Raw genomic sequence first — 23,707 nt, 5'->3', positions numbered from 1 at the left:
AATTGAATGCAAATACCACAAAATTTTTGCTTTTCCACTTTGGCTTTTTGTTTCGTTTTGTTTTGTTTTGTTTTGAGACTGAGTTTCACTCTTGCTGCCCAGGCTAGAGTACAATGGCGTGATCTCGGCTCATCACTACCTCCGCCTCCTGGGTTCAAGCAATTCTCCTGTCTCAGCCTTCTGAGTAGCTGGGGTTACAGGTATGCACCACCACACCTGGCTAATTTTTTTTGTATTTCCAGTAGAGACGGGTTTCTCCATGTTGGTCAGGCTGGTCTTGAACTCCTGACCTCAGATGATCCGCCGGCCTCGGCCTCCTAAAGTGCTGGGATTACAGGCATGAGCCACCACGCCCTGCAACTTTGGCACTGTTAATAACCTATAGAGTTGTCATTAAGTTTTAAAACAACAAGTAATTTTGTTTATTGCCACCTTGGTTAATCTCCTTCCACTCCTGAGAAAAACAAACAGTGACCTCAATACCCATCTTTTTCTTGCACAGCTTTCCCTCTCTCTCTCCAGATGAAGTTTGTGCAAGTGTGAGTTAAGAGATTTGATGAAATTATTCACCCAGGTGTAAGTGTCGGTACGTTATTAATACTTTCTCTAAGAACATGCACATCTTCACCTGGGCTTGCTGCTGCCCCACGTAGTAAGGATGCAAGAGTTTGTGGTTCTCTAGAGAGCTTTGCCACTAGTTTTGCAGGGAGAGGGCTTTTAGTGTCTTAGCCATAGTGACATGTAAACAATTGATATGAGAGTTTTTCTTGAGAATGAATTTTTATACAAAGAAAATGGAGAGGAAGAGAACATTGCTGGCCTTGGAAATCTGAAAAACAGACACAAAACAAGAAAGGAAAGAAAGCAGATTATTTAGTTTACCATCTTCATAATTTAAGGTTAATGTTGTTTGGATATGCCCTCACCAAATCTCGTGTTGAATTGTAATCCCCACTCTTGGAGGCGGGGCCTGGTGGGGGTGTTTATATCATAGGAGCGCATTCATGGATGGTGTGGGCCATCTCCTGGGTGATGAGTGAGCCCTGAGTTCACAAGAGATCTGCTCATGTAGAAGTGTGTGGCACCTGCCTCCCATTCTTTTGCTCTTGCTTTTGCCATGTGAAGTGCCTGCTCCCACTTCACCTTCCTCTGTGAGTAAAAGCTCCCTGAGGCCTCCCCAGAAACTGGGCACCATGCTTGTACAGCCTTCAGGCTTGTGAGCCAATTGAACCTCTTTTCTTTAAAAATCACCCCATCTCAGGATCTGGGGCAAAGGTACTCCAACAATAGAAGATGCTATTGGCAATACCTGCTCTATTCCAGCCAAACTACAATAGAACCTGCCCCTGCCAGGGTTTCAGCAGGGCCAAGCTGGAAGCTGATTTTCCACCCTAGCTCCTGTCCCAGGGAAGCAGGCCATGGGCTCCAGTTTCTCTGCGGTGTCAGCAGGATGCAGAGTAAGCCCACTTCCACCAGGCATCAATGTTACAGAATGAGGCAACACAAGGTAGATCGGTCCACGTTCTGCTCTCACTTCCCTCCCGTACTGGCCCTGGGCCCAAAGGAGACTGAACAGATACACAGCCCTGGTGCTACATCTCAACAGAGAAGCTGGCTATTAAAAAGAAAAAAGAGTAGGCCGGGCACGGTGGCTCACGCCTGTAATCCCAACACTTAGGGAGGCCGAGGTGGGCAGAACATGAGATCAGGAGATCGAGAATATCCTGGCCAACATGGTGAAACCCCGTCTCTACTAAAAATACAAAAAATGAGCTGGGCGTGGTGGTGGACACTTGCAATCCCAGCTACTCAGGAGGCTGTGGCAGGAGAATCGATTGAACCCAGGAGGCGGAGGTTGCAGTGAGCTGAGATTGCACCACTGCACTCCAGCCTGGAGACAGAGCTAGACTCCATCTCAAAAAAAAAAAAAAAGTAAATAGGATTCACAATCTTATCAAAAAGTCCAGAATACAATAAAAAACCACTCATCATAGCAAGAACCAGAAAAATCACAAATGAATGAAAAGTCAATTGAGACTCCAGCTTAAAGATGACTCAGGTGCTGGAATTACCTGCAAAGAATTTTAGAATAAGTGTCATAAAAATGCTTCAATAAGCAATTATGGGTTCTCTTGAAACAAATGAAAAAAAATAGAAAATTTCAGCAAAAGTAGAGCCTAGAATTAAAAATGAAAATCATAAGAATACCTCAAATAAAAGGCTATGCATGGGCTCAATATGTCATCTCAATGAAATAGAGGTGACAGAGGATGGAATCCGTGACCTCGAGGATAGCTCAGTGGAATTTGTTCCATCTGAAAAATAGAGAAAACAGTTATAGGGCAGCAGAGTCTCATGGATCAATAACAAAAGAGCCCACATTTGTATACTTGGAGTCCAAGATAAAACAGAAAAATGTTTAAAGCAGCCAGGGAGAAATGAAATGTTGCTTACAGGAGAACACCAATTCAAATGGTAGCAGATTTCTCATCTCAAACCATGGAGACCAGAAATGAATGAAGCGCTTTTCCAAGTGCTGAAAGAAAATCATAGTTACCTGCCAATTCTATACCCACAGAAATTATCCTTCAAGAATGAAAGGGAAATAAAGAGGTTTTCTAGACAAAAGAAAACAAGAGAAATTTGTTGCATAACAAACCTACACTTACAGAAGGGCTGACGGAAGCATTTTTTAATTTTTGTTTTTTATTTATTTTATTATTCTTATTTTTGAGATGGAGTATCATTCTGTCGCCCAGGCTGGAGTGCAGTGGCATGATCTCGGCTCACTGCAACCTGTGGCTCCTGAGTTCAAGCGATTCTCCTGTCTCAGCCTCCCAAGTAGCTGGGATTACAGGCGCCCGACACCACACCCGGCTAATTTTCTGTGTTTTTAGTAGAGATGGGGTTTCGCCATGTTGGCCAGGCTCGTCTCGAACTCCTGACCTCAGGTGATCCGCCCTTCTCGGCCTCCCATAGTGCCGGGATTACAGGTGTGAGCCACTGTGCCCAGCCACACCTCATGAGTTTTTAAAAGCGATATTTGATGTTTGAAGCAAAAGTTACTATGCCATCTGATGGGATGCTCAACGCATGTAGAAGAAATACCTGAGACAAGGATATTTAAAAGATGGGAAGTGGAAAGACACCTAAAGGAAGGGTGATCCTCCACTTTACTCCACGTGATACGGCCTTACTTCCGGGGACTGTGATGGGTTAGGGGTACATGGTGGATCCATTGACACCGAACTCGCAGAGCTCCGCATGTCGCATGCGCAGTGGGGCCAGGGAGCTGCAGGGCTGCCCTGGAGCGGATGAGAAGTGGCCGGAGCTTCGCAGAGGAAATGGGGTAGATTATGTGGGGCTGTTGGTTACATTGAGGCCACTGTAAAGTGATTGGATGTTTTTCTAAATGTAGATATTTAGTTATTAGAATAAATGAGCAAGAAGTGACAGAATCTGACTTGATTTTTTTTTTTTTTTTCGAGACGGAGTCTTGCTCTGTCGCCCAGGCTGGAGTGCAGTGGCGCCATCTCCGCTCACTGCAAGCTCCGCCTCCCGGGTTCACGCCGTTCTCCTGCCTCAGCCTCCCGAGTAGCTGGGACTGCAGGCGCCTGCCACCACGCCCGGCTAATTTTTTGTATTTTCAGTAGAGATGGGGTTTCACCGTGTTAGCCAGGATGGTCTCGATCTCCTGACCTCGTGATCCGCCCGCCTCGGCCTCCCAAAGTGCTGGGATTACAGGCGTGAACCATCGCGCCCGGCCGACTTGAATTTTTAAAATATCACCTTAGCTACTGTGTTGAAATTTCAGTGTGAGGGTTAAGGGCAGGTGCAGTACGACGAATTAGGAGGCTATTTCAGGAATCCAGGCAAGGCCATTGCGAGTGGAGGGAAGAAACCAGTGGGTTCTGGGGGATGGTAGTTTCAATACAGAGCCAAAGGAAATCTTGGTAGTGGAAAAGGGATCTTTAGGATGGCTCCCGGGAGTCTGGCTTCAGTGGCCACTAATTGAAGTGAAGAAGACTGCGGGAGAACAGGTGGGGTGGAAGATCAGAAGTCTGGCTAGGGTTGAGACACCGATTAAGCATCCAAGCAGCTGGATATGTAAATCTAGATTTTGGAAGAGAGCTACAGACTTGGGATAAAAAATTGGATGTAGTTACTATGTGGAGAGTGCTTAAAAGGATGAGATTGGATGCGGTCACCTAGGGAGCAGGTGTCAACTTTACTCATGAAACCATAAAAATGTAAATCTGGATGGAGTATCTATAACATCAGAAAACAAGAATGAGGGGCCTCTCTATTTTTTGCTGATGTACCCCAATTCTCCCTATAGCACCTGGCATATAGTAGGCACTTGATAATATTTACTGAATGAACAGTGACATGTGTGACCTGTCCACCATGACCAGATCAGCATCAGATCCAGGGCAACAGTGGAAATCTTCTCATTTCTAATTCAATGGTCATTTATTGTCCCTAATTCTCCTGCCAAATTTAATTCTCATTATCTTACTCGTGATCAACACTAAATTCTGATTCCTTTATTGGTTGTTATTTTTCATAAGTTATTCTTAAACTTATGATGTCTTTAAAACTAAAATTAACTGCGTTTTTCTCCTATTTTAGGAAAAAATGAAGACAGGCTAATTTTGTGATAAATCAAATTTGAAAGAGAGTAAGATTTTTTAAATTTAATAAAAATGCTTTTTACCCATTTTATAGAATTATAACAATATTCTATATTGTTTAATTCCTTTTAAACCTTTTTAAAACGTGGTTGCTATAGATTTTCTCTACATCACAAGAAATTCAATACTATATTAGATATTAAAAACCTAAAAACCTAAAGATTGATGATGGTTAGTGTCAGACGAGTTTTAAAATAATAAGGAAAATAGGTATAGGGAATGTATTGATAATAGAATGTACATTTTCTTAAATATAGGCTAAATTAGATTTAGGATTGTATTAATTCCAAATGAATCATTTTATTAGCACTAGCTTAGAGGAATAATTTCTTCCATACACAGAAAATTACTGTGTATACTCAATATTACTAAGATATAAAAGCCATTAGGTTTTTGTTTATTATCCTTTTTCTGACTTTTCTCCATATAAGTGAGAAGCAATTATCACTTGAATCAACAATATATATTAATTTTTAAAAACAGAAATAAGTATAAAACAAGGTTATAATTTTTATCACCACAGGCTGTAAGAAACCTAACCCTGTGTTTTCCATAGAAACCATAGTCCAGCGTTTGCTCTGTTCCCGGCAACTTCATAGAACACAGCTACCATGAATAATGAGAATCGATACCACCTCTTTTTTAAGCACTTTAACTTTGACATTTCAATTTGGTTTAAAATTGTAATCCCTCCGTGTGTGTTTGTGTATGTGTCTGTGTGTGTGTGTGTGCATGTGTGTGTGTGTTTGCAATGAAAGAAAATACATACGCTAATTCTCCGAAATTCCTATGGGTGATTTAATCAACATGTATTTCTGAAGTTCTTACTTTCATCAGCATTTTCTTAAGTTCTTTGGAGAACATGGACATATAAAGTATTCATTGCCTTGGCTCAAAAATGTGCAATTTAATGCAGCACACATTGCAAACAAATTTATAAGGAATATCATATTGTAACTAATAAGGGCTACAGGAGCTTACTGGCCTGTCCCTACTCTAAAGACTAAAGTGGTCTAATGAAGGGGCCGCTTGGAGGATGCAGAGGCTGAAAATGGTAAACATTAGGGCAGTCAGAGAAAGGGCTGTTTATTTCAGGAAGAATACATGATACTAAGCATACCGTATACATTATGGAAAGTAAATAAAGAGTAGATTTATACTATATGAAATATTTTAGAGTAATACGATGCAATTTACAGCTAATGGGAAAAGACTGCTAAGTTATTGCTGTGTCATAACTATTTTATTGTGATTTAAAAGCTTTGCATAAAACAATATCTGGTATCTTCAGAACTAATATTTGATTTGAAGTACCTTTCTATTAAAACTTCTCTGACCATCTAATTGTATTAAAAATAACATACTGGGAATAGGATATGTCCTCAAATTAAATTGCTTTTCAATGGCGTTAAGGTAAAATAATGCCTGTGTGTTTATTGTTTTTATTAATATGACATATTGTGTGATATCTGGGCCCAACAGCTGTCTCAATTGTGGGTGATACTTATATAAGAGCAAACTTTAAAAAGATGACAACTCTGCAGATTCTGCAGCAGTAAGCCCTTCTTGACTCTTTTCTACAGGTTGTGGAGGAGAGAGCTGCCCCATGGCTGGGCTGTTTTTACGTATACTGGCTGCTTACAGGATATCATACTGCTGAATCACGTGTACTTGAAGACCAGCAGAGGGTGGTGGATGTGCCACTGCCCACGCCGTGTAAAGATGGTGGCAGAGCTGGCCCAACAGCACCCTTGGAGTCTATACAGGAAGATAAAGTCATGCATGGGTAATGTCCTCTGGCTGGTTCTGAAATATATAAAGGCTGCCATTTTTCAGGGACAGAGCAAATTATCCTATACCTCTTTATCCTCTAGAATTTAATTTCCTGTTGCCTAAATCTGCATAGCTTTCCCATCTCAAGTGCAAATGGCCCTCAAGTCTCCTGATGTCCACTGAAGCTGTTTGGGGTTTTTGTTTTTTACCCAATTTTAATATTTTTTTCTGTGATCCATGCAGAGCTCTAGCATTCTGACTTCTTTAACTAAATTAATACCTTTAATCTGATTGTAGTAAAGTCTTGCTGCAACCTGAGATCCCTTTTCTCTCCCTGGTGACATTGCATCACGCGTCTTTGGTTTTTTGTGGATTGATTTTATTGTTTAGCTCTCAGAGGATGTTCTTATTTCCAAGTAGCTGGAAATTACCAAATACCAATCATAATATCCAGAAGTACAAATTAATAACTTGGGATAGTAATAAATAGTACAATTTGTACTTATAGTTTATGCTGTTTTTCTAAATTGCATGTTGATCCTTTTTAGTGGCAAGCGGCCCATCGGTATTGGCTATTGATAATAATTGAAACAATATGCCATGCGATCCCCTCTAACTGTGCAGATGTAATGAAGCATACATCTGCCAGATGGAAGTTACAGTATAATGTACCCTGACTTGTTGTTGCAGGGTTGCTAAGTACAGTTTTTGGTTTTTTTTCCCAGCATTTTCACTGGTATCATTGTGTATAGACTCAGTCAGTAGGGTACCTAGCAGTCTGAGCTTGAGAACTTGAGAATTAATTTCAACACACCTTTGACTATTCCCTAATGTTCTCCACTTAAATGTGTCATAGTGAAGCCAAGGGTAACTAGTGTTTTGTGATGAAGAACTGTCCTTTCCTGTACCCACCTGCAAACTTGAGTATACATGTTGGGTGTTGAGTGCTAGAGAAAGAGAAATGATTTACCCCCCTTTAGAGATACCCCATATTGATGAGAGTGATGTGCTTGGGCATGGCTTGGAGAACCAGTGGAGTGTTTGGAATGATGGCTTTTGTCCATTTCAACATTGGCACACTGATCCTATATTATAATAAGAAAGATAGACACATGGCAGAATCAAGTATAAATTGCTTATCATAAAGTTTGTAGTTCTTTGAGATATAAAAAAGCCTCCCAATTGTCCTATAGAACTGATGTTTATTATTTCTTTTAAATAAACATAAAAATTGACCTTCCCAGTTTTAAAACTTAAACATGTTACATTGGTATTATCTGAGTTCCTTTCTCAGAAAATAAAGGATCAGACCTCCCAGACAGTATCAAACAGCGAAACTTACCAGATCATGGCATCTGGACCATGAGACACCAGACTCATCACCTGTGGTGATTACCTAAACCTGCTTCCTGTTGACCAGCTCTTCTTCTTTACCCCTCCCTTATTCCTGCTTTCCCACACTTGGTTACATTTCTTCCTCACTACATACACCCATCATTTCAGTTGCTCAGGCAGGTGGATTTAAGACTGATCTGCCATCTGCTCACCTACAGCACCCAATTAAAGCTGTCTTCCATGGCAGTATTCGTTATATCAATGACTGGCTTTCGGTGCAGCAAGCAACAGGACCTAGACTGAACCCCTGACATTTGGGTAACAAAACCAATTTCCAGAGGACATAGGCTTACTCTGCTACATTTCCTGTCTTCCTCGAATATAGCATCAAGTTTGAAAGTGGCCCTACAACTTTGATGACTTGACTTTTATGACATTTAAATAAATACGCATTAAACCAAATTGCCCCCAGGATTTTCCACAAAAATCTCATAATTATAGAGCCTATGGTGTCTGAGTTTACTTCATTATTTTCCAGGAAAATTTTGAACTAGAAAAAAGAAATTAAAATGCTCCAAAAGTCATAGCATAAGAACATGTCCTAATTCTCTGTAGATTGCGTGTTTAATGGAAGAAAATGCTCCTTGTTGGGGTGAAAATGCTTCCTAGGGCAATCAGAAATCTGCCAAAAGTTTTGTAGGGGATTTTTTTTTTTTTTTTGCTTTTGAGTTTTTCTCTTATGGAGCAGGATAAATGGATCAGCCTGTTAACAGACTAGGCAGATGCCCAGCATATCTGAACTACATCATTTCTTTAGACTTAGTAGGGTTTTGATTTGAATGCTAGTAGGCTCCCATATGTCTTCCTGAAATCTAGACCTTAGGTGCCCTCTGTGGGGACTGCTGTGTATACCTGGACTCAATACACTTACCTAGTCAGCTGAATATAAACTCTCAGTCTTGGATCACCTACCCACTCCCTTCCAGAGTACAGAGTCAAGCTCACTGCAAGGGAGCAGGTTGCCCAGGGAGCCCAGTGCCCCTTGAAAAATGAACAGTGAAGAGATGGCTCTACATATGCAGACTCTTGATAGTAACTAGCAAGAGAAACCATTTGCAGTGGCATGTCTTTGGAATGATCATTTGCCAACAGCAAGAGAGAAGTATTTTCACCTTATAGTATAATTTACCCCAAGACACAGCTCCGTCCTTTCTTACCAAGGGTGCGTATGTGTGCATGAGTGTGTATATCTGAAGTTTACTCATTGATTAAGAAATATTACAGGTTCTCTAAAGCTTGTATATCTTGGGCTATTACAAATTCTATTTGACTGGGAAAAGAATATTTTTAGGAACTCACTCAAAAATGGACACATGCTTTGAAATAGAAATTTAAGTGGTTTCTCCAAGTAATAACAATCATGTGTTCCTTTCTTCCCATCTCTAGAGAAATACACAACAGGGAAACAATGTAGAGATACATGAGAGTCAATTGGTTATCCCTAAGTTGTATTAAGACCCTACAGAAGCTGCATCCATGTGGCTGCAAAGGACATGATTTCATTTTTTTATGACAGTGTAGTATTCCATGGAGTGTATGTACCACATTTTGTTTATCCAGTCCTCTATGGATGGACATCTAGGTTGAGTCCATGTCTTTACTATTGTGAATAGTGCTGCAATGAACATATAGGTATATGTGTCTTCCTGGTAGAACAATTTATTTTCCTTTGGGTATACACCCAGTAATGGGACTGCTGGGCCGAATGGTAGTTCTGTTTTAAGTTCTTTGAGAAATCTCCAAACTGCTTTCCACAGCAGCTGAACTAACTTACATTCCCAACAACAGTGTATAAGCATTCCCTTTCTCTGCAACCTCGCCAATATCTGTTGTTTTTTGACTTTCTTATAATAGCCATTTTAACTGATGTGAGAACTGATGTGAGATGTTAATGCAGGAACAGAAAACCAAATACCGTGTATTGTCACTTATAAGTGGGTGTGAAGCCCTGAGTACGTGTGGACACAAAGACGGGACCAATAGACACAGAAGCCTACTTGAGGAGGTAGGGTGGGAGTTGGATGAAGGTCCAAAAACTACCTGTTGTCTACTATGCTCACTACCTGCGTGATAAAATCATTTGTACACCAAACCCTAGTGACACATAATTTATACACAAACAAACCTGTGCATGTACCCCCAAACCTAAAATGAAAGTTGTAAAAAAAACTAAACACATGTGATGTAGGAGCAGAAAGTGAAAACAAAATTAGTTGGCTTAACTGACATGTAGAGAACATTCCACCCCAAAACAGCAAAATACACAGGCTTCTCAAGTAAACATGGTTCATTTAATAAGAATAATTATATCCTAGTATATTAAAAACCTTAATAAACTCAAACCATATGGAGTATATTCTTGAATTTCAATGAAATTAACTACAAATAACTAACAAAAATGATATGATTGTCCCTGAATATTTGGAATTTAAAGTAATTCTAAATACTTATGGAGAAAACTGGGAATACTCAGAAAAATCAAAACATATTTTGTACTAAAACAAAATGAATATGTAACATATCAAAATTATGAGGTAGCTAAAGCAGGACTTCGAGGAAAAATTATAGCATTAAAAAAAGACCCTGCAGAAGGATAATGAGACTGAGGACTGTTGAGTCGTTAATGGGTAAGGCTGGAAGCCAGAGGGCCTCTGTGCTAGTTTACAAGGAGGCTCATATCTCCTACAGTGGAAGGGAATGGCATAGCTCAGACAATTAGGAAGACCTAATTTTTAGAGCTGCAGAGCTCCAGGGACATATGAATGCATGGCTGAGGTCACTGCTCAGGTGAGAAAAGGACTGAGACCAGAGACCGCGGTACAAGGACATATGTCTGGACAGACATGTCTCTTTTCCTGCCAGGCCAATACCAAGAAGGAAATGCTAATATAGCCCAGTTGGGAACATGCTGGCCCTGATCAGGGAGGAGGGACTCTGTACACCCAAAGAGTTGAATGAATTAGCTGTTTTGTATGAGCTGGAACCAGAGGAGCACTCCTGGGATTAGATTTTGAGAGCTTTAGATCAAGGCCAGAATGTAAGACTGCATAAACAAAAATATAACGACTTCAGAGCACTTTCTCAGTACAAAGGGTTAATACCCTAGCGATGACTGTAGGAAATGGTGCAACCGTGTTCCTAGAGCAGCCCTTAGAAACTTGAAAAAAGCAATGCCCAATACTCAGCAGAATGAAAATGCCCAAATTGCCCTGTCAGAAGCCAGAGGATATGCTGAAGGAAGCAGAGATTGTATGTTATGTCAGACCAAAAGACCCAAGAGAAGGTCGTAGTCCAAGAGAAGGAGCAGAAAGCTCACTCTTCACCAAGACCATAAAGAATGTGCTGGGAGAGGGGCACCATCATCAATAATAAGTTTGGTGGTGGCTCTCCTGGTGGTTGGAGAGGCAGTCAAAGGAGTCCACTCAACAACATCATGAGGATGATGGAGCTCCATGCCAGGAGAAGCCAGGTTCTGGGGCTTCACCACTAGATGCCAGGAGGTTAGAGGTGCGACCAAGGGGGTGTGGCCCACAGGGACTTGAGGAGATGGTTAATAGAGTGTCTGTAGTGGGTAAATGAATAGGCAGCCAAGAAGAATGCTGCTTAACATCTATAACTAGGAGAAAAAGTTAGAACGGAGTATCAGAAAGTCAAGCACAGTCACACTGTTAACAAGTCCAAGTTCCTACTCAGTTCCCAGACCTCAGCCAAATTTTCAAATTCAGAATCCACTGGCATTATTCCTAGGAAGAAAGACCCTACCATACCACAGCATATGCTGTGAAAACGCCCTCAATCTTCCTCAAAGGGACCCGTAGCCATTTATTTAGGCTGAGGAAAAAAGAATAACAAGCCATTTCAAAGTCTACTTAATAAAAGGCCCAAATTGACATTGATTGACCATAATAAAAATCCAAAGATCCATCATAGCCCAGCTTTGGGGCACAGGGGGCTATGAGAGTTAGGCCAAATTGGAAATCGTGGCTAAAGTCCACCTTTCAGTGGTCTGCTAGGTCCATGAATCTACTCAAAGGTCATTTCTACAATCTCCAAGTACATAATTGGAACTGACATCCTTAGTAATTGTAGTAACCCCCTTATTGGGTTTCTGCAATGTGAGAAAAAAAACTGTCATCATGGAGAAAGGCCAAGTGGAAACCTCTGAAATTCCCTCTCACCCCTCTGTCAAAATAGTAAATAAAAAATAATATTGTATCCTGGGAGAGACAGCAAAGACTTGTGCCACCATTAAAGATCCAATATAAGAATACAGGAAGGGTGATCCCTGTTATGTCTCCATTTAACTCATCAGTTTGGCTCCTGCAAAAACTGGACAGATCCTGGAAAAAGACTATTGATGAGCACAGATGAATAAATAATAGCTGTGTTTGCAGACAGATATGGTATACTTCCTGGAGCAGATCAATATGGCCTCATGTCTATTGCAGGCAACCATTGATTTGATAAATGTGTTTTTCCCATTCTAATTAGCAAAGATGATTAGTAATAATTCATATTCACTTGGAGGGGGCAAAAATATTCACTTACATTTTGCCTCAGGGTCATATTAATTCTCTCACCCTCCTGTATTGTGGTCTCTCCAGCCTTCCCCAGATCCTACTTTAATTTTCCCTAATAAGTCCTTTACTGTCTTCTTTTCGGAATATCTTCACAAACACAATGAGAATCTCAGCAGCTACAGAATGTCTGACACATACAAAAAGAAAGAAAGAAAAAAAAGAGAAAGAAAGAAAGAAAGAAAGAAAGGAAGGAAGGGAAAGAAAGAAAGAAAGAAAGAAAAAGAAAGAAAGGAAGGAAGGAAGGAAGAAAGAAAAAGAAAGAGAAGAAAGGAAGGAAGAAAGAAAGAAAAAGAAAGAAAGAAGGAAAGAAAGAAAGAAAGAGAAAGAAAGAAGTAAATCCGAATTCAGGACTAGATCTAAAATAATAAAAATCAAAAACGAATATCTGACCCTATGAACTTAATTTTTGCCTATCAAAGTATTTTTGTGTTAGCTTGTTTTCTTTAAAATAAATTGAATAAGTTAAAAGTCAGCATGACCTAGTGAAGACTGTCAACCATGGCTGCATGTTAAAATAACTTAGAGAGCTTTAGAAAAAAAAACAGCAAGGCCTTTAACCTGCTCCCAAAATTACTGATTTCATGGTCTGGATGAGCTTAGCCATTAGAATTTTGACAAGGAAATGAGTCTCCATTTTCTCCTGTCAGAGAGAAATAATATTTTTTATCCTGGATGGTCATTATAATGATCTAAGCAGCTAGAATATTCTTGTCCATGGCTTGCTTGCTCATTTCTGCCAAAAATTTTATAAAATATTTATTTCTCAAAGGTGCCCCACCTGTCACCATAGCAAGGGTTGTGAGCTCACCCATGACCCTCTTGCCTTGTCCCTGCTGGATTCTTCACCAGGGCACTTACACCTTAAAATACCCCATAGAATTAGGATGTTCACTTTGCTCATGGTTTGTCTTCCTCTCCTGGCATGTAAGCTCCACAACATAGGGACTTTTTGACCTTTTGTTCCATGCTGCAATATCTAGGTCAGAAGCTGGCAAACTATAGGCCATGGGCTAAATATGCTCCAGTGCCTGTTTTTGCAAATAAAATTGTATTGTAATGCAATCACCCATTGTGTATGTATTGTCTATAACTGCTTTTGCAAATAAAGTTGTACTGGAATGCAATCACCCATTGTGTATGTATTGTCTATAACTGTTTTTGTACTGCCCTCAGTTGCAACAGAGACTGCCTTGTGGCCTGAAAAACCAAAAATATTTATTATCTGGCCCTGTACAGAAAAAAGTTTGTCAATCTTTGATATAGGAAAGTATCTGGCATGTAGTATATGCTTAATAATATTCTTTCATTTATTCAACAGGGTGTCTAGCACAAAATTAGTACACAAAAATGGTCAATTTTATGTTTGGTTTGATTACAAGTGAGTGTGGCCAGATCAGAGAATCAAATCCCTAGAAATTCATAGAGTAAACTGTTCATCCAAATGAATTAAAGTAATTGGAGTAGATAGTTTCTTTACCTTCCTATCTTTTTTTGTTTGTTTTGTAGAGGGAAAGGGAAATGATTAGTAAAAGGGAGGTTTCACTTCCTAATCCTTTGTTGCTCACTTAATTTTTGTGCTTGTTTGCAAGTTTCAATTAATATCAATCAAAATAATTCTCCCTACTTTGTAAATGGTGTTAAATTGTTACCACGCAAAAGGTGAATTAACCTAGGACAGGGGTTCAGGCCTCTGGCTGCCCTCTAAGCTTTGGGGTCTGCGTGATCATCTGGCAATCTAGAAGGGATGCTGTTTGGAAGCTGTGCTTACCATCATTACCCTGACATTGATTTTTAAATTGTCCATTAGTGTATTCATAAGGGAGCATATGCTTTTTTTGCTACAAGCAAAACTAAGAACTTTATTAACAAAACTCTGACTTTTCCTTTCTTCTTCCACCTTTAAAGCTTGATCTTTTATGAGATATGGACTTCTTTGCAGTCTAACAAACTTTGTAGACACTTCTTAAAATAAAGTTTATAAATGCTAAAGGAAGAAGAAAGAGAAAGCCATGAGGCAATAAATTATATTGAAATTGTAGTACTAGAAATTGAAGTTTTTAAGCAAAACTTTAAAAGCAACAAATATTTGATATAATAACTTATGTGATTCTGTATTTAATGTGGTGGGTATAATAACAATTATAATTTCGAAGTCATGCTGAGAGTAAACATTTCAAGATATTTGCAGCTACTGTGAATATGATGTTAACATAGTGAAAGTAATAATTTCTGCTGGTGATACAGTCACAGGTGTTGCTAAAGCAACTGTGGTTGCTGCCTGGATGCATAATTGAAGTAGATGCTAAATTTCAGTTAGCAGAAAAGGAAATCAGATGTAATTTTTCCCTTGTGTTCTTTCTAACCCTTTTTCTACTTTAAGCATTAAATTTACTTGTGCACTCTCTAGCCTGTTTCTTCCTCAGAAAGTATACTCCACCTTTTGCCAATTTAACATTCTGACAAATTTGAGTCCATACATTTTTATTACTCCAAAAGAGGTACCTTTTAAACTGTACCTTTATCAGGAGTTGGAGATCAGCCTGGCCAACATGGTGAAACCCCATCTCTACTAAAAATACAAAAAATTAGCAGGGTGTGGTGGCACGTGCCTATAATCCCAGCTACTTGGTAGGCTGAGGCAGCAGAATTGCTTGAACCGAGGAGGCAGAGGTTGCGGTGAGCAGAGATCACGCCATTACACTACAGCCTGGGCAACAGAGCAAGACTCCATCTCAAAAATAAATAAATAAATAAACTGTACCTTTAGATTCCCAGTGAGATCTTATTTTCCTTCTAAAGAAATTGCTGACAGTGGCCGCTAATGTCATATACTGAAGTACTAGCTCCTGAAATCTTAGCACAGGTGTACTAGGAATTCTACTTATGTTTATAATTAGTCTGGATATACATTAGTCAATTTGGCACAGCTAGTGCACAGTCTGAAAGCTGGTGAGATAGATGTAGAGTTGCAAAATTTTCAATTTATCTATTAGGCAGCAGGAGGCTACAGTTGGCCCTATGCAAAATAATTTATGTAGCATTATGGGAATTTGTCTTTTGCACTGCCTGGCTATCTTGCTTTTATGTACATTTATTACTAAGAAGTTGTACTCATGGAGTATTGTATTATTATTGTTGATAAAATAATAATGATATTTTGCAGTCACCATGCATCTTTCTTTTTTCCCTGACTTTGTTTGCACAGGAAAATTAAAGAAACAAATTGCCATTTATTACTTTTCCACCTCTGCAGTAAAAAATCGGCAGGAAAGCACAAGCTCAGAATTATCAATGAGCTGATGCTAACGGGTTATGAAACTATGCAAATCACAGTACACTTGAATAAATGAACTGAAGTTGCTGCCTCGTCAACTTAGACATAGCTGGTGGAACTCAGTAATGGATGTTAGGGAAAATTTTGAAAATAGAAAGAAATGTCTGTAACATTTTTTTTCTCTAAACCGAGCCTTTTCTGGGAGGGAAGAAGTACTGATAAATTTACAAACTCTGTTTTGCTTACCCAGTGACGTTGTCCTCCCCTTACATTCTTGCTGCAAGATACCCATTTTCCTTTCTCCCGTGAAATGAGATTTTAGGCACATAAACTTATGCTGATCCAGGGGATGTGAGACAAGTTGGGGCTAAGAGTTTCCCAACTGATGTCTGTCTTTAAACTCAAAACAAAGAAAAAATACTGATAGCAATTTTTCTATCATGTAAAATAGATGTCCCCTAGGGTTCCATCTACATCTAACATTTTATGATTCTAATATAATCTTACAAAATAATAATCATAAATGGAAAACTGGAGAGCAATGATTATTTGAGTAGTAGGAAAGCACTGAAAATTACTATGTACCAGGATTTCAGATAGGTATTGCGAAATAAGAATAAAAAAGATATCTCGCCCCCAAGGGCTTGAAAGTGAAATAAAAGAGACAAACAATAATCTGTTCATTAAAAAACTGTGTGATGAATGACTTGAGAGAGATAAGTATAGGTTGCTAAAGCAGCAAAGATGTTCAAAGAAGGCTTCCTAGTGGGTGTGGTACTTGAAGTAAGATGAGATATAACAAACTAGAAGGCTCTGTCTAAATGAAGAGAGGTATGGAGGCTTCCTATTTAGAGAAAACAGTAGGAAGTCGGAAGAGATGAGCACATTAAAGAAATGATGATAATTTAACGTGGCCACAGGAGTCCACAAATTGTACAGGTGAACATATGTCCCCCATATATTCACCTGTACAATTTAAAGCACAAACATATGTATAGTCCAGTGGCGATCTAGGGCCAAGATGTTCTGTGAGTAATAAAGACTGTTCTTTATCTGGAGACCTTATATTTCCTGTAAGAATCCATCTGTCTATCTAATCATCGTTTCTGTCTATCTTTCTATTTTACCTATACTTCTTTCTATCCATGATGCTATTAAGAGAATTATTGACCTGGAAAATAGATCTGGAGAAAGTACCATGTTGCTGCATAGAGAACTACCAAGTTTAAGACAGGTAAAGAAACAGAGAGGATTAAGAAGTCTCAAATTAATCCCTTTGAAGTATCAGAAAGAGACAACACAAGATGTGGAAAAGAGACACTATTTGAAGAGACTATGAAAGGGAATTGTCTGTGATTGTTCAAAAGCCAATCTTCGGATTCAGAAATCCCAGTAAATCCTATGCAGGAGAAATAAAAAGAAATCTATACCTAGAAATATGAGACTGAAAATGAAGAACAACGTGGACCAACAGTCTCTGCCTTTCAGAGGGAAAAAGACAGAATATCTGCAAAGAAATGGTCATTAGCTTAAGAGCTACTTTCTCAACAACATAACCAGCAAATAGAAAGGGAAGATTTCTTAACTGATTATTATTCCCACAAAACCATTTTTCCAGAATGAAGACAAAATAAAAACATTTAAAAACACTACAAAACCCCGAGGGAATGCAAATCAACAGACTGCCTCTTTCATTGAGAAAGTCTTGCTGTGAAAAACATGTCCCCTGCAATAAAGCGTTCTTAATGAGGTAGCTAATTTGCATTGGATCAATCTGCTTATCAGATTAGGAGCAGTAAGTAACAATTTACAGACCAGTGCTAATACACAGACCACACATTGAATATCAGTGTTCAAAAAGATGTGCTTCAGAAATAAAGAAAACAGTGACAGATTTGAGATGTGAAAATAATAGTAAGGAAAGAAAATGGCACACAGAGAAATCTAAAAAAAAGCAGTAAGAGTTTTTTTAAAAAAAATGTAACCTTGGACGTTAGAAACAATAATACGATGGTTAGGATAGTTAGGAATGAGTGATCTGAGTTAAAGCATTATAATGTGTCTAAGTTGTAAACATTGGTTATCCTTTATACTTTTTAAAGGTCTACATGTTAAAATTCTTAGAGATAGGGAAAGATATAGAAAGAGTAACATCCAAATTAGTAGAGGGGAAAATGGAACTAGAAGAATGCCAGCAAGAAAAACAGACCTTAATCATTCCAAAATAGGAAGAAAAAAAAAAAAACCAGGAGAAAAATGCAAAAAAGCAGGAAAGGCACAAATACAAAGAAAAATTAGTATGGAAGAAATGAATTCAATCATATCAGTGACCAGAATGCTGGCCAAAATTCTTCAGTTAAAAGACATAAATCATAAGAACACAGAAAACTTGAAAGTCAAAGGATGGAAAAACATCACGGTATATGTTGTACACTGTACATATAAGCAAAATTTTTTGGCAATTATACCTCAATAGAGTTGGAGAAATTAATGAAACATTTAAAAAAGATATCAGACAAATACTGATCTGTTTTTACTTAGGCAATGCTATTAACATAGTAATATGTATGACTGGAGAAGCTATAAACTACACTACCACCAGAGAAAATACAAGAAGGGAAGCATTTTAAAAATAAAAATAATAATTATAGGTTAGTAGTTTGCTTCCCTAAGAAGAAATAGCAATTTTAAAGGTATCCACCTAATTCTGTAACTCAAAATATAGAACACGTAAATATGTACAGATATAATGTTTCACAAGGGATCAATGGCAAATCCACCGTTAGATGGAGACCTGAATGGTTGGTGAAGTATAGATGAAGGGAAGAGCTGAATGTGCAGGTGCAGCAGCCGTGCACGTTTCCCACAATGCATAAAACATCTCGGGAGAGATGAAATATGGGGAAGGTAACAGCAGTAAAGAAAAAAGAAGCAGCTGGGATTTCCAGTCTAAGAAAAGAAGAATAGAGAACTTGAGGTGCAGACACAAAAGCCTCGTTCCTGTCATTTTAGGGTTTCTTCTCTGAGAATGGTCATCCTGTCTAGGCACAGCAGGCCTTGGGAAGGTAGCCTCTATATCTCCAAAGTTTCTGACCTATACTGTTGTGCTCCTTATCCGACCTTTAAAAGCAACATTCCCAGTTAATTTCAGTTACCCCTAGGAATGGTTGTGTAACAAGACATTCTCAGACATCCACAGAATGGCATGAATGAGAGCACTTGCTGAGGGGAATCACACGGAGGGTGTGCAGTTTTCAGCCTCAGGAGAGAGGAAAGGAGCAGGAGAAAACTCACGCACGCACCGCTCTCAACATCAGGGAGCCATGCATAGCCACTGGGGTGTACCTCATATGCGATAAGCTGTTTATAGATGTGTTTTCCCCATTGGATTCTGTCTTAAAGGAGTCAAGTATTTTTCCAATCTTTGACTACTTGAGGTATATTACACTCCTGGATCAGAAAACTGAAGTCAAGAGTCAGCTCCGTCTCCTATGTGGTTGCCCTACATTCTCCCCAGGCCGTGAACTGTGCTTATTCCCTCGTCTGTGGCTCCCTCACAGAAGCCCCAATGCCTCCAATCTTCACGTTTGGTTCTACCTTTTCAAACGTTATGTGATTTTCAAAGCCCACGTTAAATTCCACCCCTTCCGTGCAGCCCTCCAGCTCAGATTTCTTCCTTTTCTGAATCTGGGTGCCATTTACATGCAGGTACCGTGTTATGGTCTCCCTCCTTGGTTTCCTAAGCTTGAGCCTTGGGTACAAGTTGCAGGGTGGGGATCGTGCTTATTAATTTGCTTGTATCATACACAAGGAAAATGCTGCTCAAATGATCCACTGTTGGATTGATGGAGACACCTACATGAATTACATCACTTGCCTTGGATTCTTTTTAGCTTAGAAATACAATGATTTTATGACAAAGATTCTAAATTTCAAAAAGGTGAATTTTGAAATTGATTTTGAAATAATTTAATTCTAGCTATTTCTTAAACTCCAATATACCTGCTAAGTTATATGGTAATATGGTCTTTGTGAAAATAGATAGTCTATTTATGCATTTCTACCAGGTCACAGCCATTACAAACTTCATGAGAATAGATTTTTTGTTTTTTTGTTTTGTTTTGTTTTGAGACAGGATCTCACTCTGTTGCCTGGGCTGGAGTGCAGAGGCGCCATCAGGGCTCATTGCAGCCTCTACCTCCATGGGCTCAGGTGATCTTCCCATGTCAGCCTCTCCAGGTAGCTGAGACTACAGGTGCACGCCACCATACCCAGCTAATTTTTGTATTTTTGGTAGTGATGAGGTTTTGACATTTTGCCCAAGCTGGTCTTGAACTCCTGGGCTCAAGTGATCCTGCCCAACTCAGTGTCCCAAAGTGCTGGGAATATAGGCGTAAGCCACCATGCCTGGCCAAGAGTAGATTTGTCCCTGTTCTTCCAAACGTCTTATTTAGTTTTGTAATTCATCATCATAATCAACTTTGAAGTCCCTTCTGTCAAGTGATCCAGGCTTATTGAAATGAATACAGAATTGGAAAGAGTGGGGAAACTGTTTCTCTTCTCATAAAAAGAGTCATATTTGTCTTTTTCTCACAAGAAATACCTTGGGGTAGCTGCATGAGAAATGTGGACATTTTGCCATAAAGCACCAAAAGATAATATAGAACAAAACACAATATGTCAGTTCAGTGAATGGAGGAAAGAAACAGTAAGAAAAATGTCTTTTAGCTGCAGCCTAATAGGGCTTCACAGATATCTCTATGGTAAAATATAAATGAACCCATCAAGAGTTGTTGACATGTGGAACAATAATAACATCCCAACTACCTTGAAATCTTGTTTAAAATGAAGACTCCTGGAGGAACAGAATTGAGAGCATACTTCAGCAAAGGAGCTCTCCATAAATATGATAAAGTCATTTCAATATCCACTGCCTTCTCTTAGCTGTACCCAGGTTCTTATGTCCTCATGTGTCCCTTGTGTCCACAGATACCCAAGCACTTATTAGCTTAGACATAGCTCTAGTCATGACCTTTGGGTTAGCAGCAAACAGCTGGTCCAGAACCCTTCATCCCAGAACCAGCTGAATCTGCACCAACAACTGTCTGTCTATCTATGTATCTATATCTATCTATCTATCTATCTATCTATCTATCTATCTATCTATCTATCTAATCTATGTATTATCTATTATAAATCTTCTATCATCTATCTATCCATCTATCACCTATCAGTCTGTTTACCTATTTTTCTATCAACCTATTAGCTATCTATTCATTATTTATTACCTATTTATCATCTATCTATCCATCTATTATCTATTTATCATCTATCTATCATCTATCTGTCTATCTACCTAATCTATGTATTATTATCTATCATCAAACTACCTATCATCTATCCATCTATCATCTGTCTACCTATTTTCCTATCAATCTATTAACTATCTATTTATTATTTATCATCTATCTATCATCTATCTGTTATCTATTTGTCTATCATCTGTCTGTCTATCTATCTACCTACCTACCTACATACCTATCTGTGTTAGTCTGTTCTCATGCTGCTAATAAAGACCCACCTGAGACCAGGCAATTTATAAAGGAAAGAGGTTTAATTGACTCACAGTTCTACATACTTGGATAGGCCTCACAATCTTGGCAGAAAGCAAATGAAGAGCAAAGCCACATCTTACATGGTGACAGGCAAGAGAATTTGTGCAAAGGAATTCCCATTTATAAAACCATCAGATCTCATGAGACTTATTCACAACCATGAGAACAGTATGGGGGAAACCATCCCTATGATTCAATTATCTCCATCTGGCCCCGCCCTTGACACATGGGGATTATTACAATTCAAGGTGAAATTTGAGTGGGGACACAGCCAAACCATATCTCCATCCATCCATCGATCCATCCATCCATCCATCCATCCATCCATCCATCCATCCATCCATCCATTCATAGAGTCATATATCTGAGTCCTGAGCATTCTGGCATATATATTTCTGTGTACAGGGGCTTCCTTGTGATTATGCCACTCATTTTGGGAAAGGAGGAAGATAAAAGAGCATTTTGCGGTTTCTACCTTCTCCCTTTGCAAATCTAGGAAGACAAAACTGGCTAATGAACAGATTGTGGGTATATTTAACCACTATACCCAGTGGTCCTCTTTTCACTTTATATGACAGTTCTTAAGTAATGGAGCTGGTACTAGACGGGTGATGGAGGCTTTCCTATAATTCTCTAAAATCATACCCTGTAGATGACCACTGGGTCTTTCTGGGTGTGCTTAAGCCTCACACCATTGTATGGAGGACAGTGCTGTAGGGAAAATTGAGAAAAGCTCCAGACAAGATGCCCAAATCCCTGGGCTCTAGTCTTGACTGTGAATATCTTCAAATAAATAGATCACTTTTATTAATATCTTCCCATATTTCTTAGTTTTCTCATCTGTAAAAATGGTGCTAACAATCATCACTCTTTTTAAGTCTTTATAGTGTCAAATTAAATTTCACCTGGGATAAGGCCTTGCAGCCTGTGAGGTGTGAGACAAATGCAGTCCCTGAGAAAGGCTTTGTAGGAACATCACGGAGCCAGGTAAGATCATACACAAGGCAAAGGAGCACATGCTTCCTAAGACGAACACACGCTCTCTCTCACGTACACACAGACACAGATGCACATATCCTCTGACGATCTTCACACCACAACTCCAATTCTGCATTAAACCGACTCATCTCCTGGCGTCTCCTCTCCTGACCTCAGTGTTTGTGTGAGGCTTCACCTATTGAGCATGTCTCAGATCCCGAAATGATACCAGCTGTAGGGCCTCTGCTCTTCCAATACTGAATGCTAGCTGCCCCTTGAGCTTGGCTTCACCACGGCCCACATCGTGGGTGAGGATCAATGAGGATGATAATGGTGATACTATTCATTTGACTCATCAGAAAGAACCCTAGCTTCCTGTTGACCATGCAAGGAAGAATAATGTAGCAATCTAAAAGCTCTCTTTTGCCAATATTGATGTATTTGGTGATTAAAATGAAGCCTGCACTGCTGGTCTTTCTCTAGGCAGGCATTCCAAACAGAATATGTTCAGACATAAAAGCCAGATTATTACCACTGAGCTCATTTAAAGAAAAAAGGAAAATGAGTTTTTAAGTTTGTTTTCAGTAAAGATTATTTTTTTAAGATGTAAAACAAAATTTGCTTATGGTAGCCACCATTAGGATAAAGAACATATACTGTCCAAATACAAGTGAAATAGATAATCACATGTTAGAAAAACAGCTCCAATGGAAGATTTAGATGCCAATTTGGTGCAGCTATTATTACAGGGTTTTATTCCTAAATTTTTGAGGGCCTCTTCATTTAAAGATAATCCAGAAATAATGAATTTAGGGCTTAGATACACTTTAAGAATATTCTGATGATTATACAGCAAAGCTCTTTAATGCAAATTACACATAATTTATTTGTAAATTTACTTACTGAAGGATTTGTAGTTCAGCATTATGTTGATTTTTAGTATAAACAGAAGTTACTATACCAGTATTTGTCCCAGATGATTGAATTCTCGAATTCTTCCTCTCTCTCTCTCTCTCCTTGTCTCCATTCCTTCCTTTCTTCTTTCCTTCCTCCCTTCTTCCTTCCTTCCTTTCATGTCTCCCTCCCTCCCTCCTTCGTTTCTTCCTTTCCCCCTCCCCCTCCCTCCTTCCTTTGTTCCTTCCTTCCTTTTTCTTTTCCTTCATTCCTTCCTTTCTCCCTCCCTCCCTCGCTCTCTCTCCCTCCTTCTCTCTCCCTCCCTCTTCCCTCCCTTCCTCCCTTCCTCCCTCCCTCCCTTCCTCCCTCCCATCTTCTTTGCTTCCACCCTTCCTTCCTTCCTCCCTCCCTCCTTCTTCTCTCCCTCCTTCTTTACTCCCTCCTTCTTCTCTCCCTTCCTTCTTTCCTTCTTTCCTTCCTTCCTTCTCTTTCTTCTTTCCTTCC

At 39.2% G+C, this 23,707-nt stretch overlaps 1 protein-coding gene across 1 annotated transcript in view; it reads right to left on the bottom strand.

Annotated features, from left to right (window-relative positions):
• Positions 1 to 471: 471 nt before the first annotated feature.
• The window catches only part of ACTR3B (actin related protein 3B), a 1,031,695-nt gene continuing 1,008,459 nt past the window's right edge, over positions 472 to 23,707 (bottom strand). Inside the window, exons 7-8 of the mRNA XM_054560041.2 lie at positions 2,209 to 2,315; positions 472 to 829 (exon numbers count right to left, since the gene is read on the bottom strand). Coding sequence (XP_054416016.1) covers positions 2,247 to 2,315 — 69 coding nt within the window. The 3' untranslated portion in view covers positions 472 to 829; positions 2,209 to 2,246. The remainder of the gene's footprint in view (positions 830 to 2,208; positions 2,316 to 23,707) is intronic.

This window comes from Pongo abelii, chromosome 6 (genome assembly GCF_028885655.2).
Source record: "Pongo abelii isolate AG06213 chromosome 6, NHGRI_mPonAbe1-v2.0_pri, whole genome shotgun sequence".
In the NCBI taxonomy this organism is placed as follows: domain Eukaryota; kingdom Metazoa; phylum Chordata; class Mammalia; order Primates; family Hominidae; genus Pongo; species Pongo abelii.
Note: the sequence above shows the minus strand (reverse complement) of the source record. Positions and strands in the feature narration are given on the sequence as shown.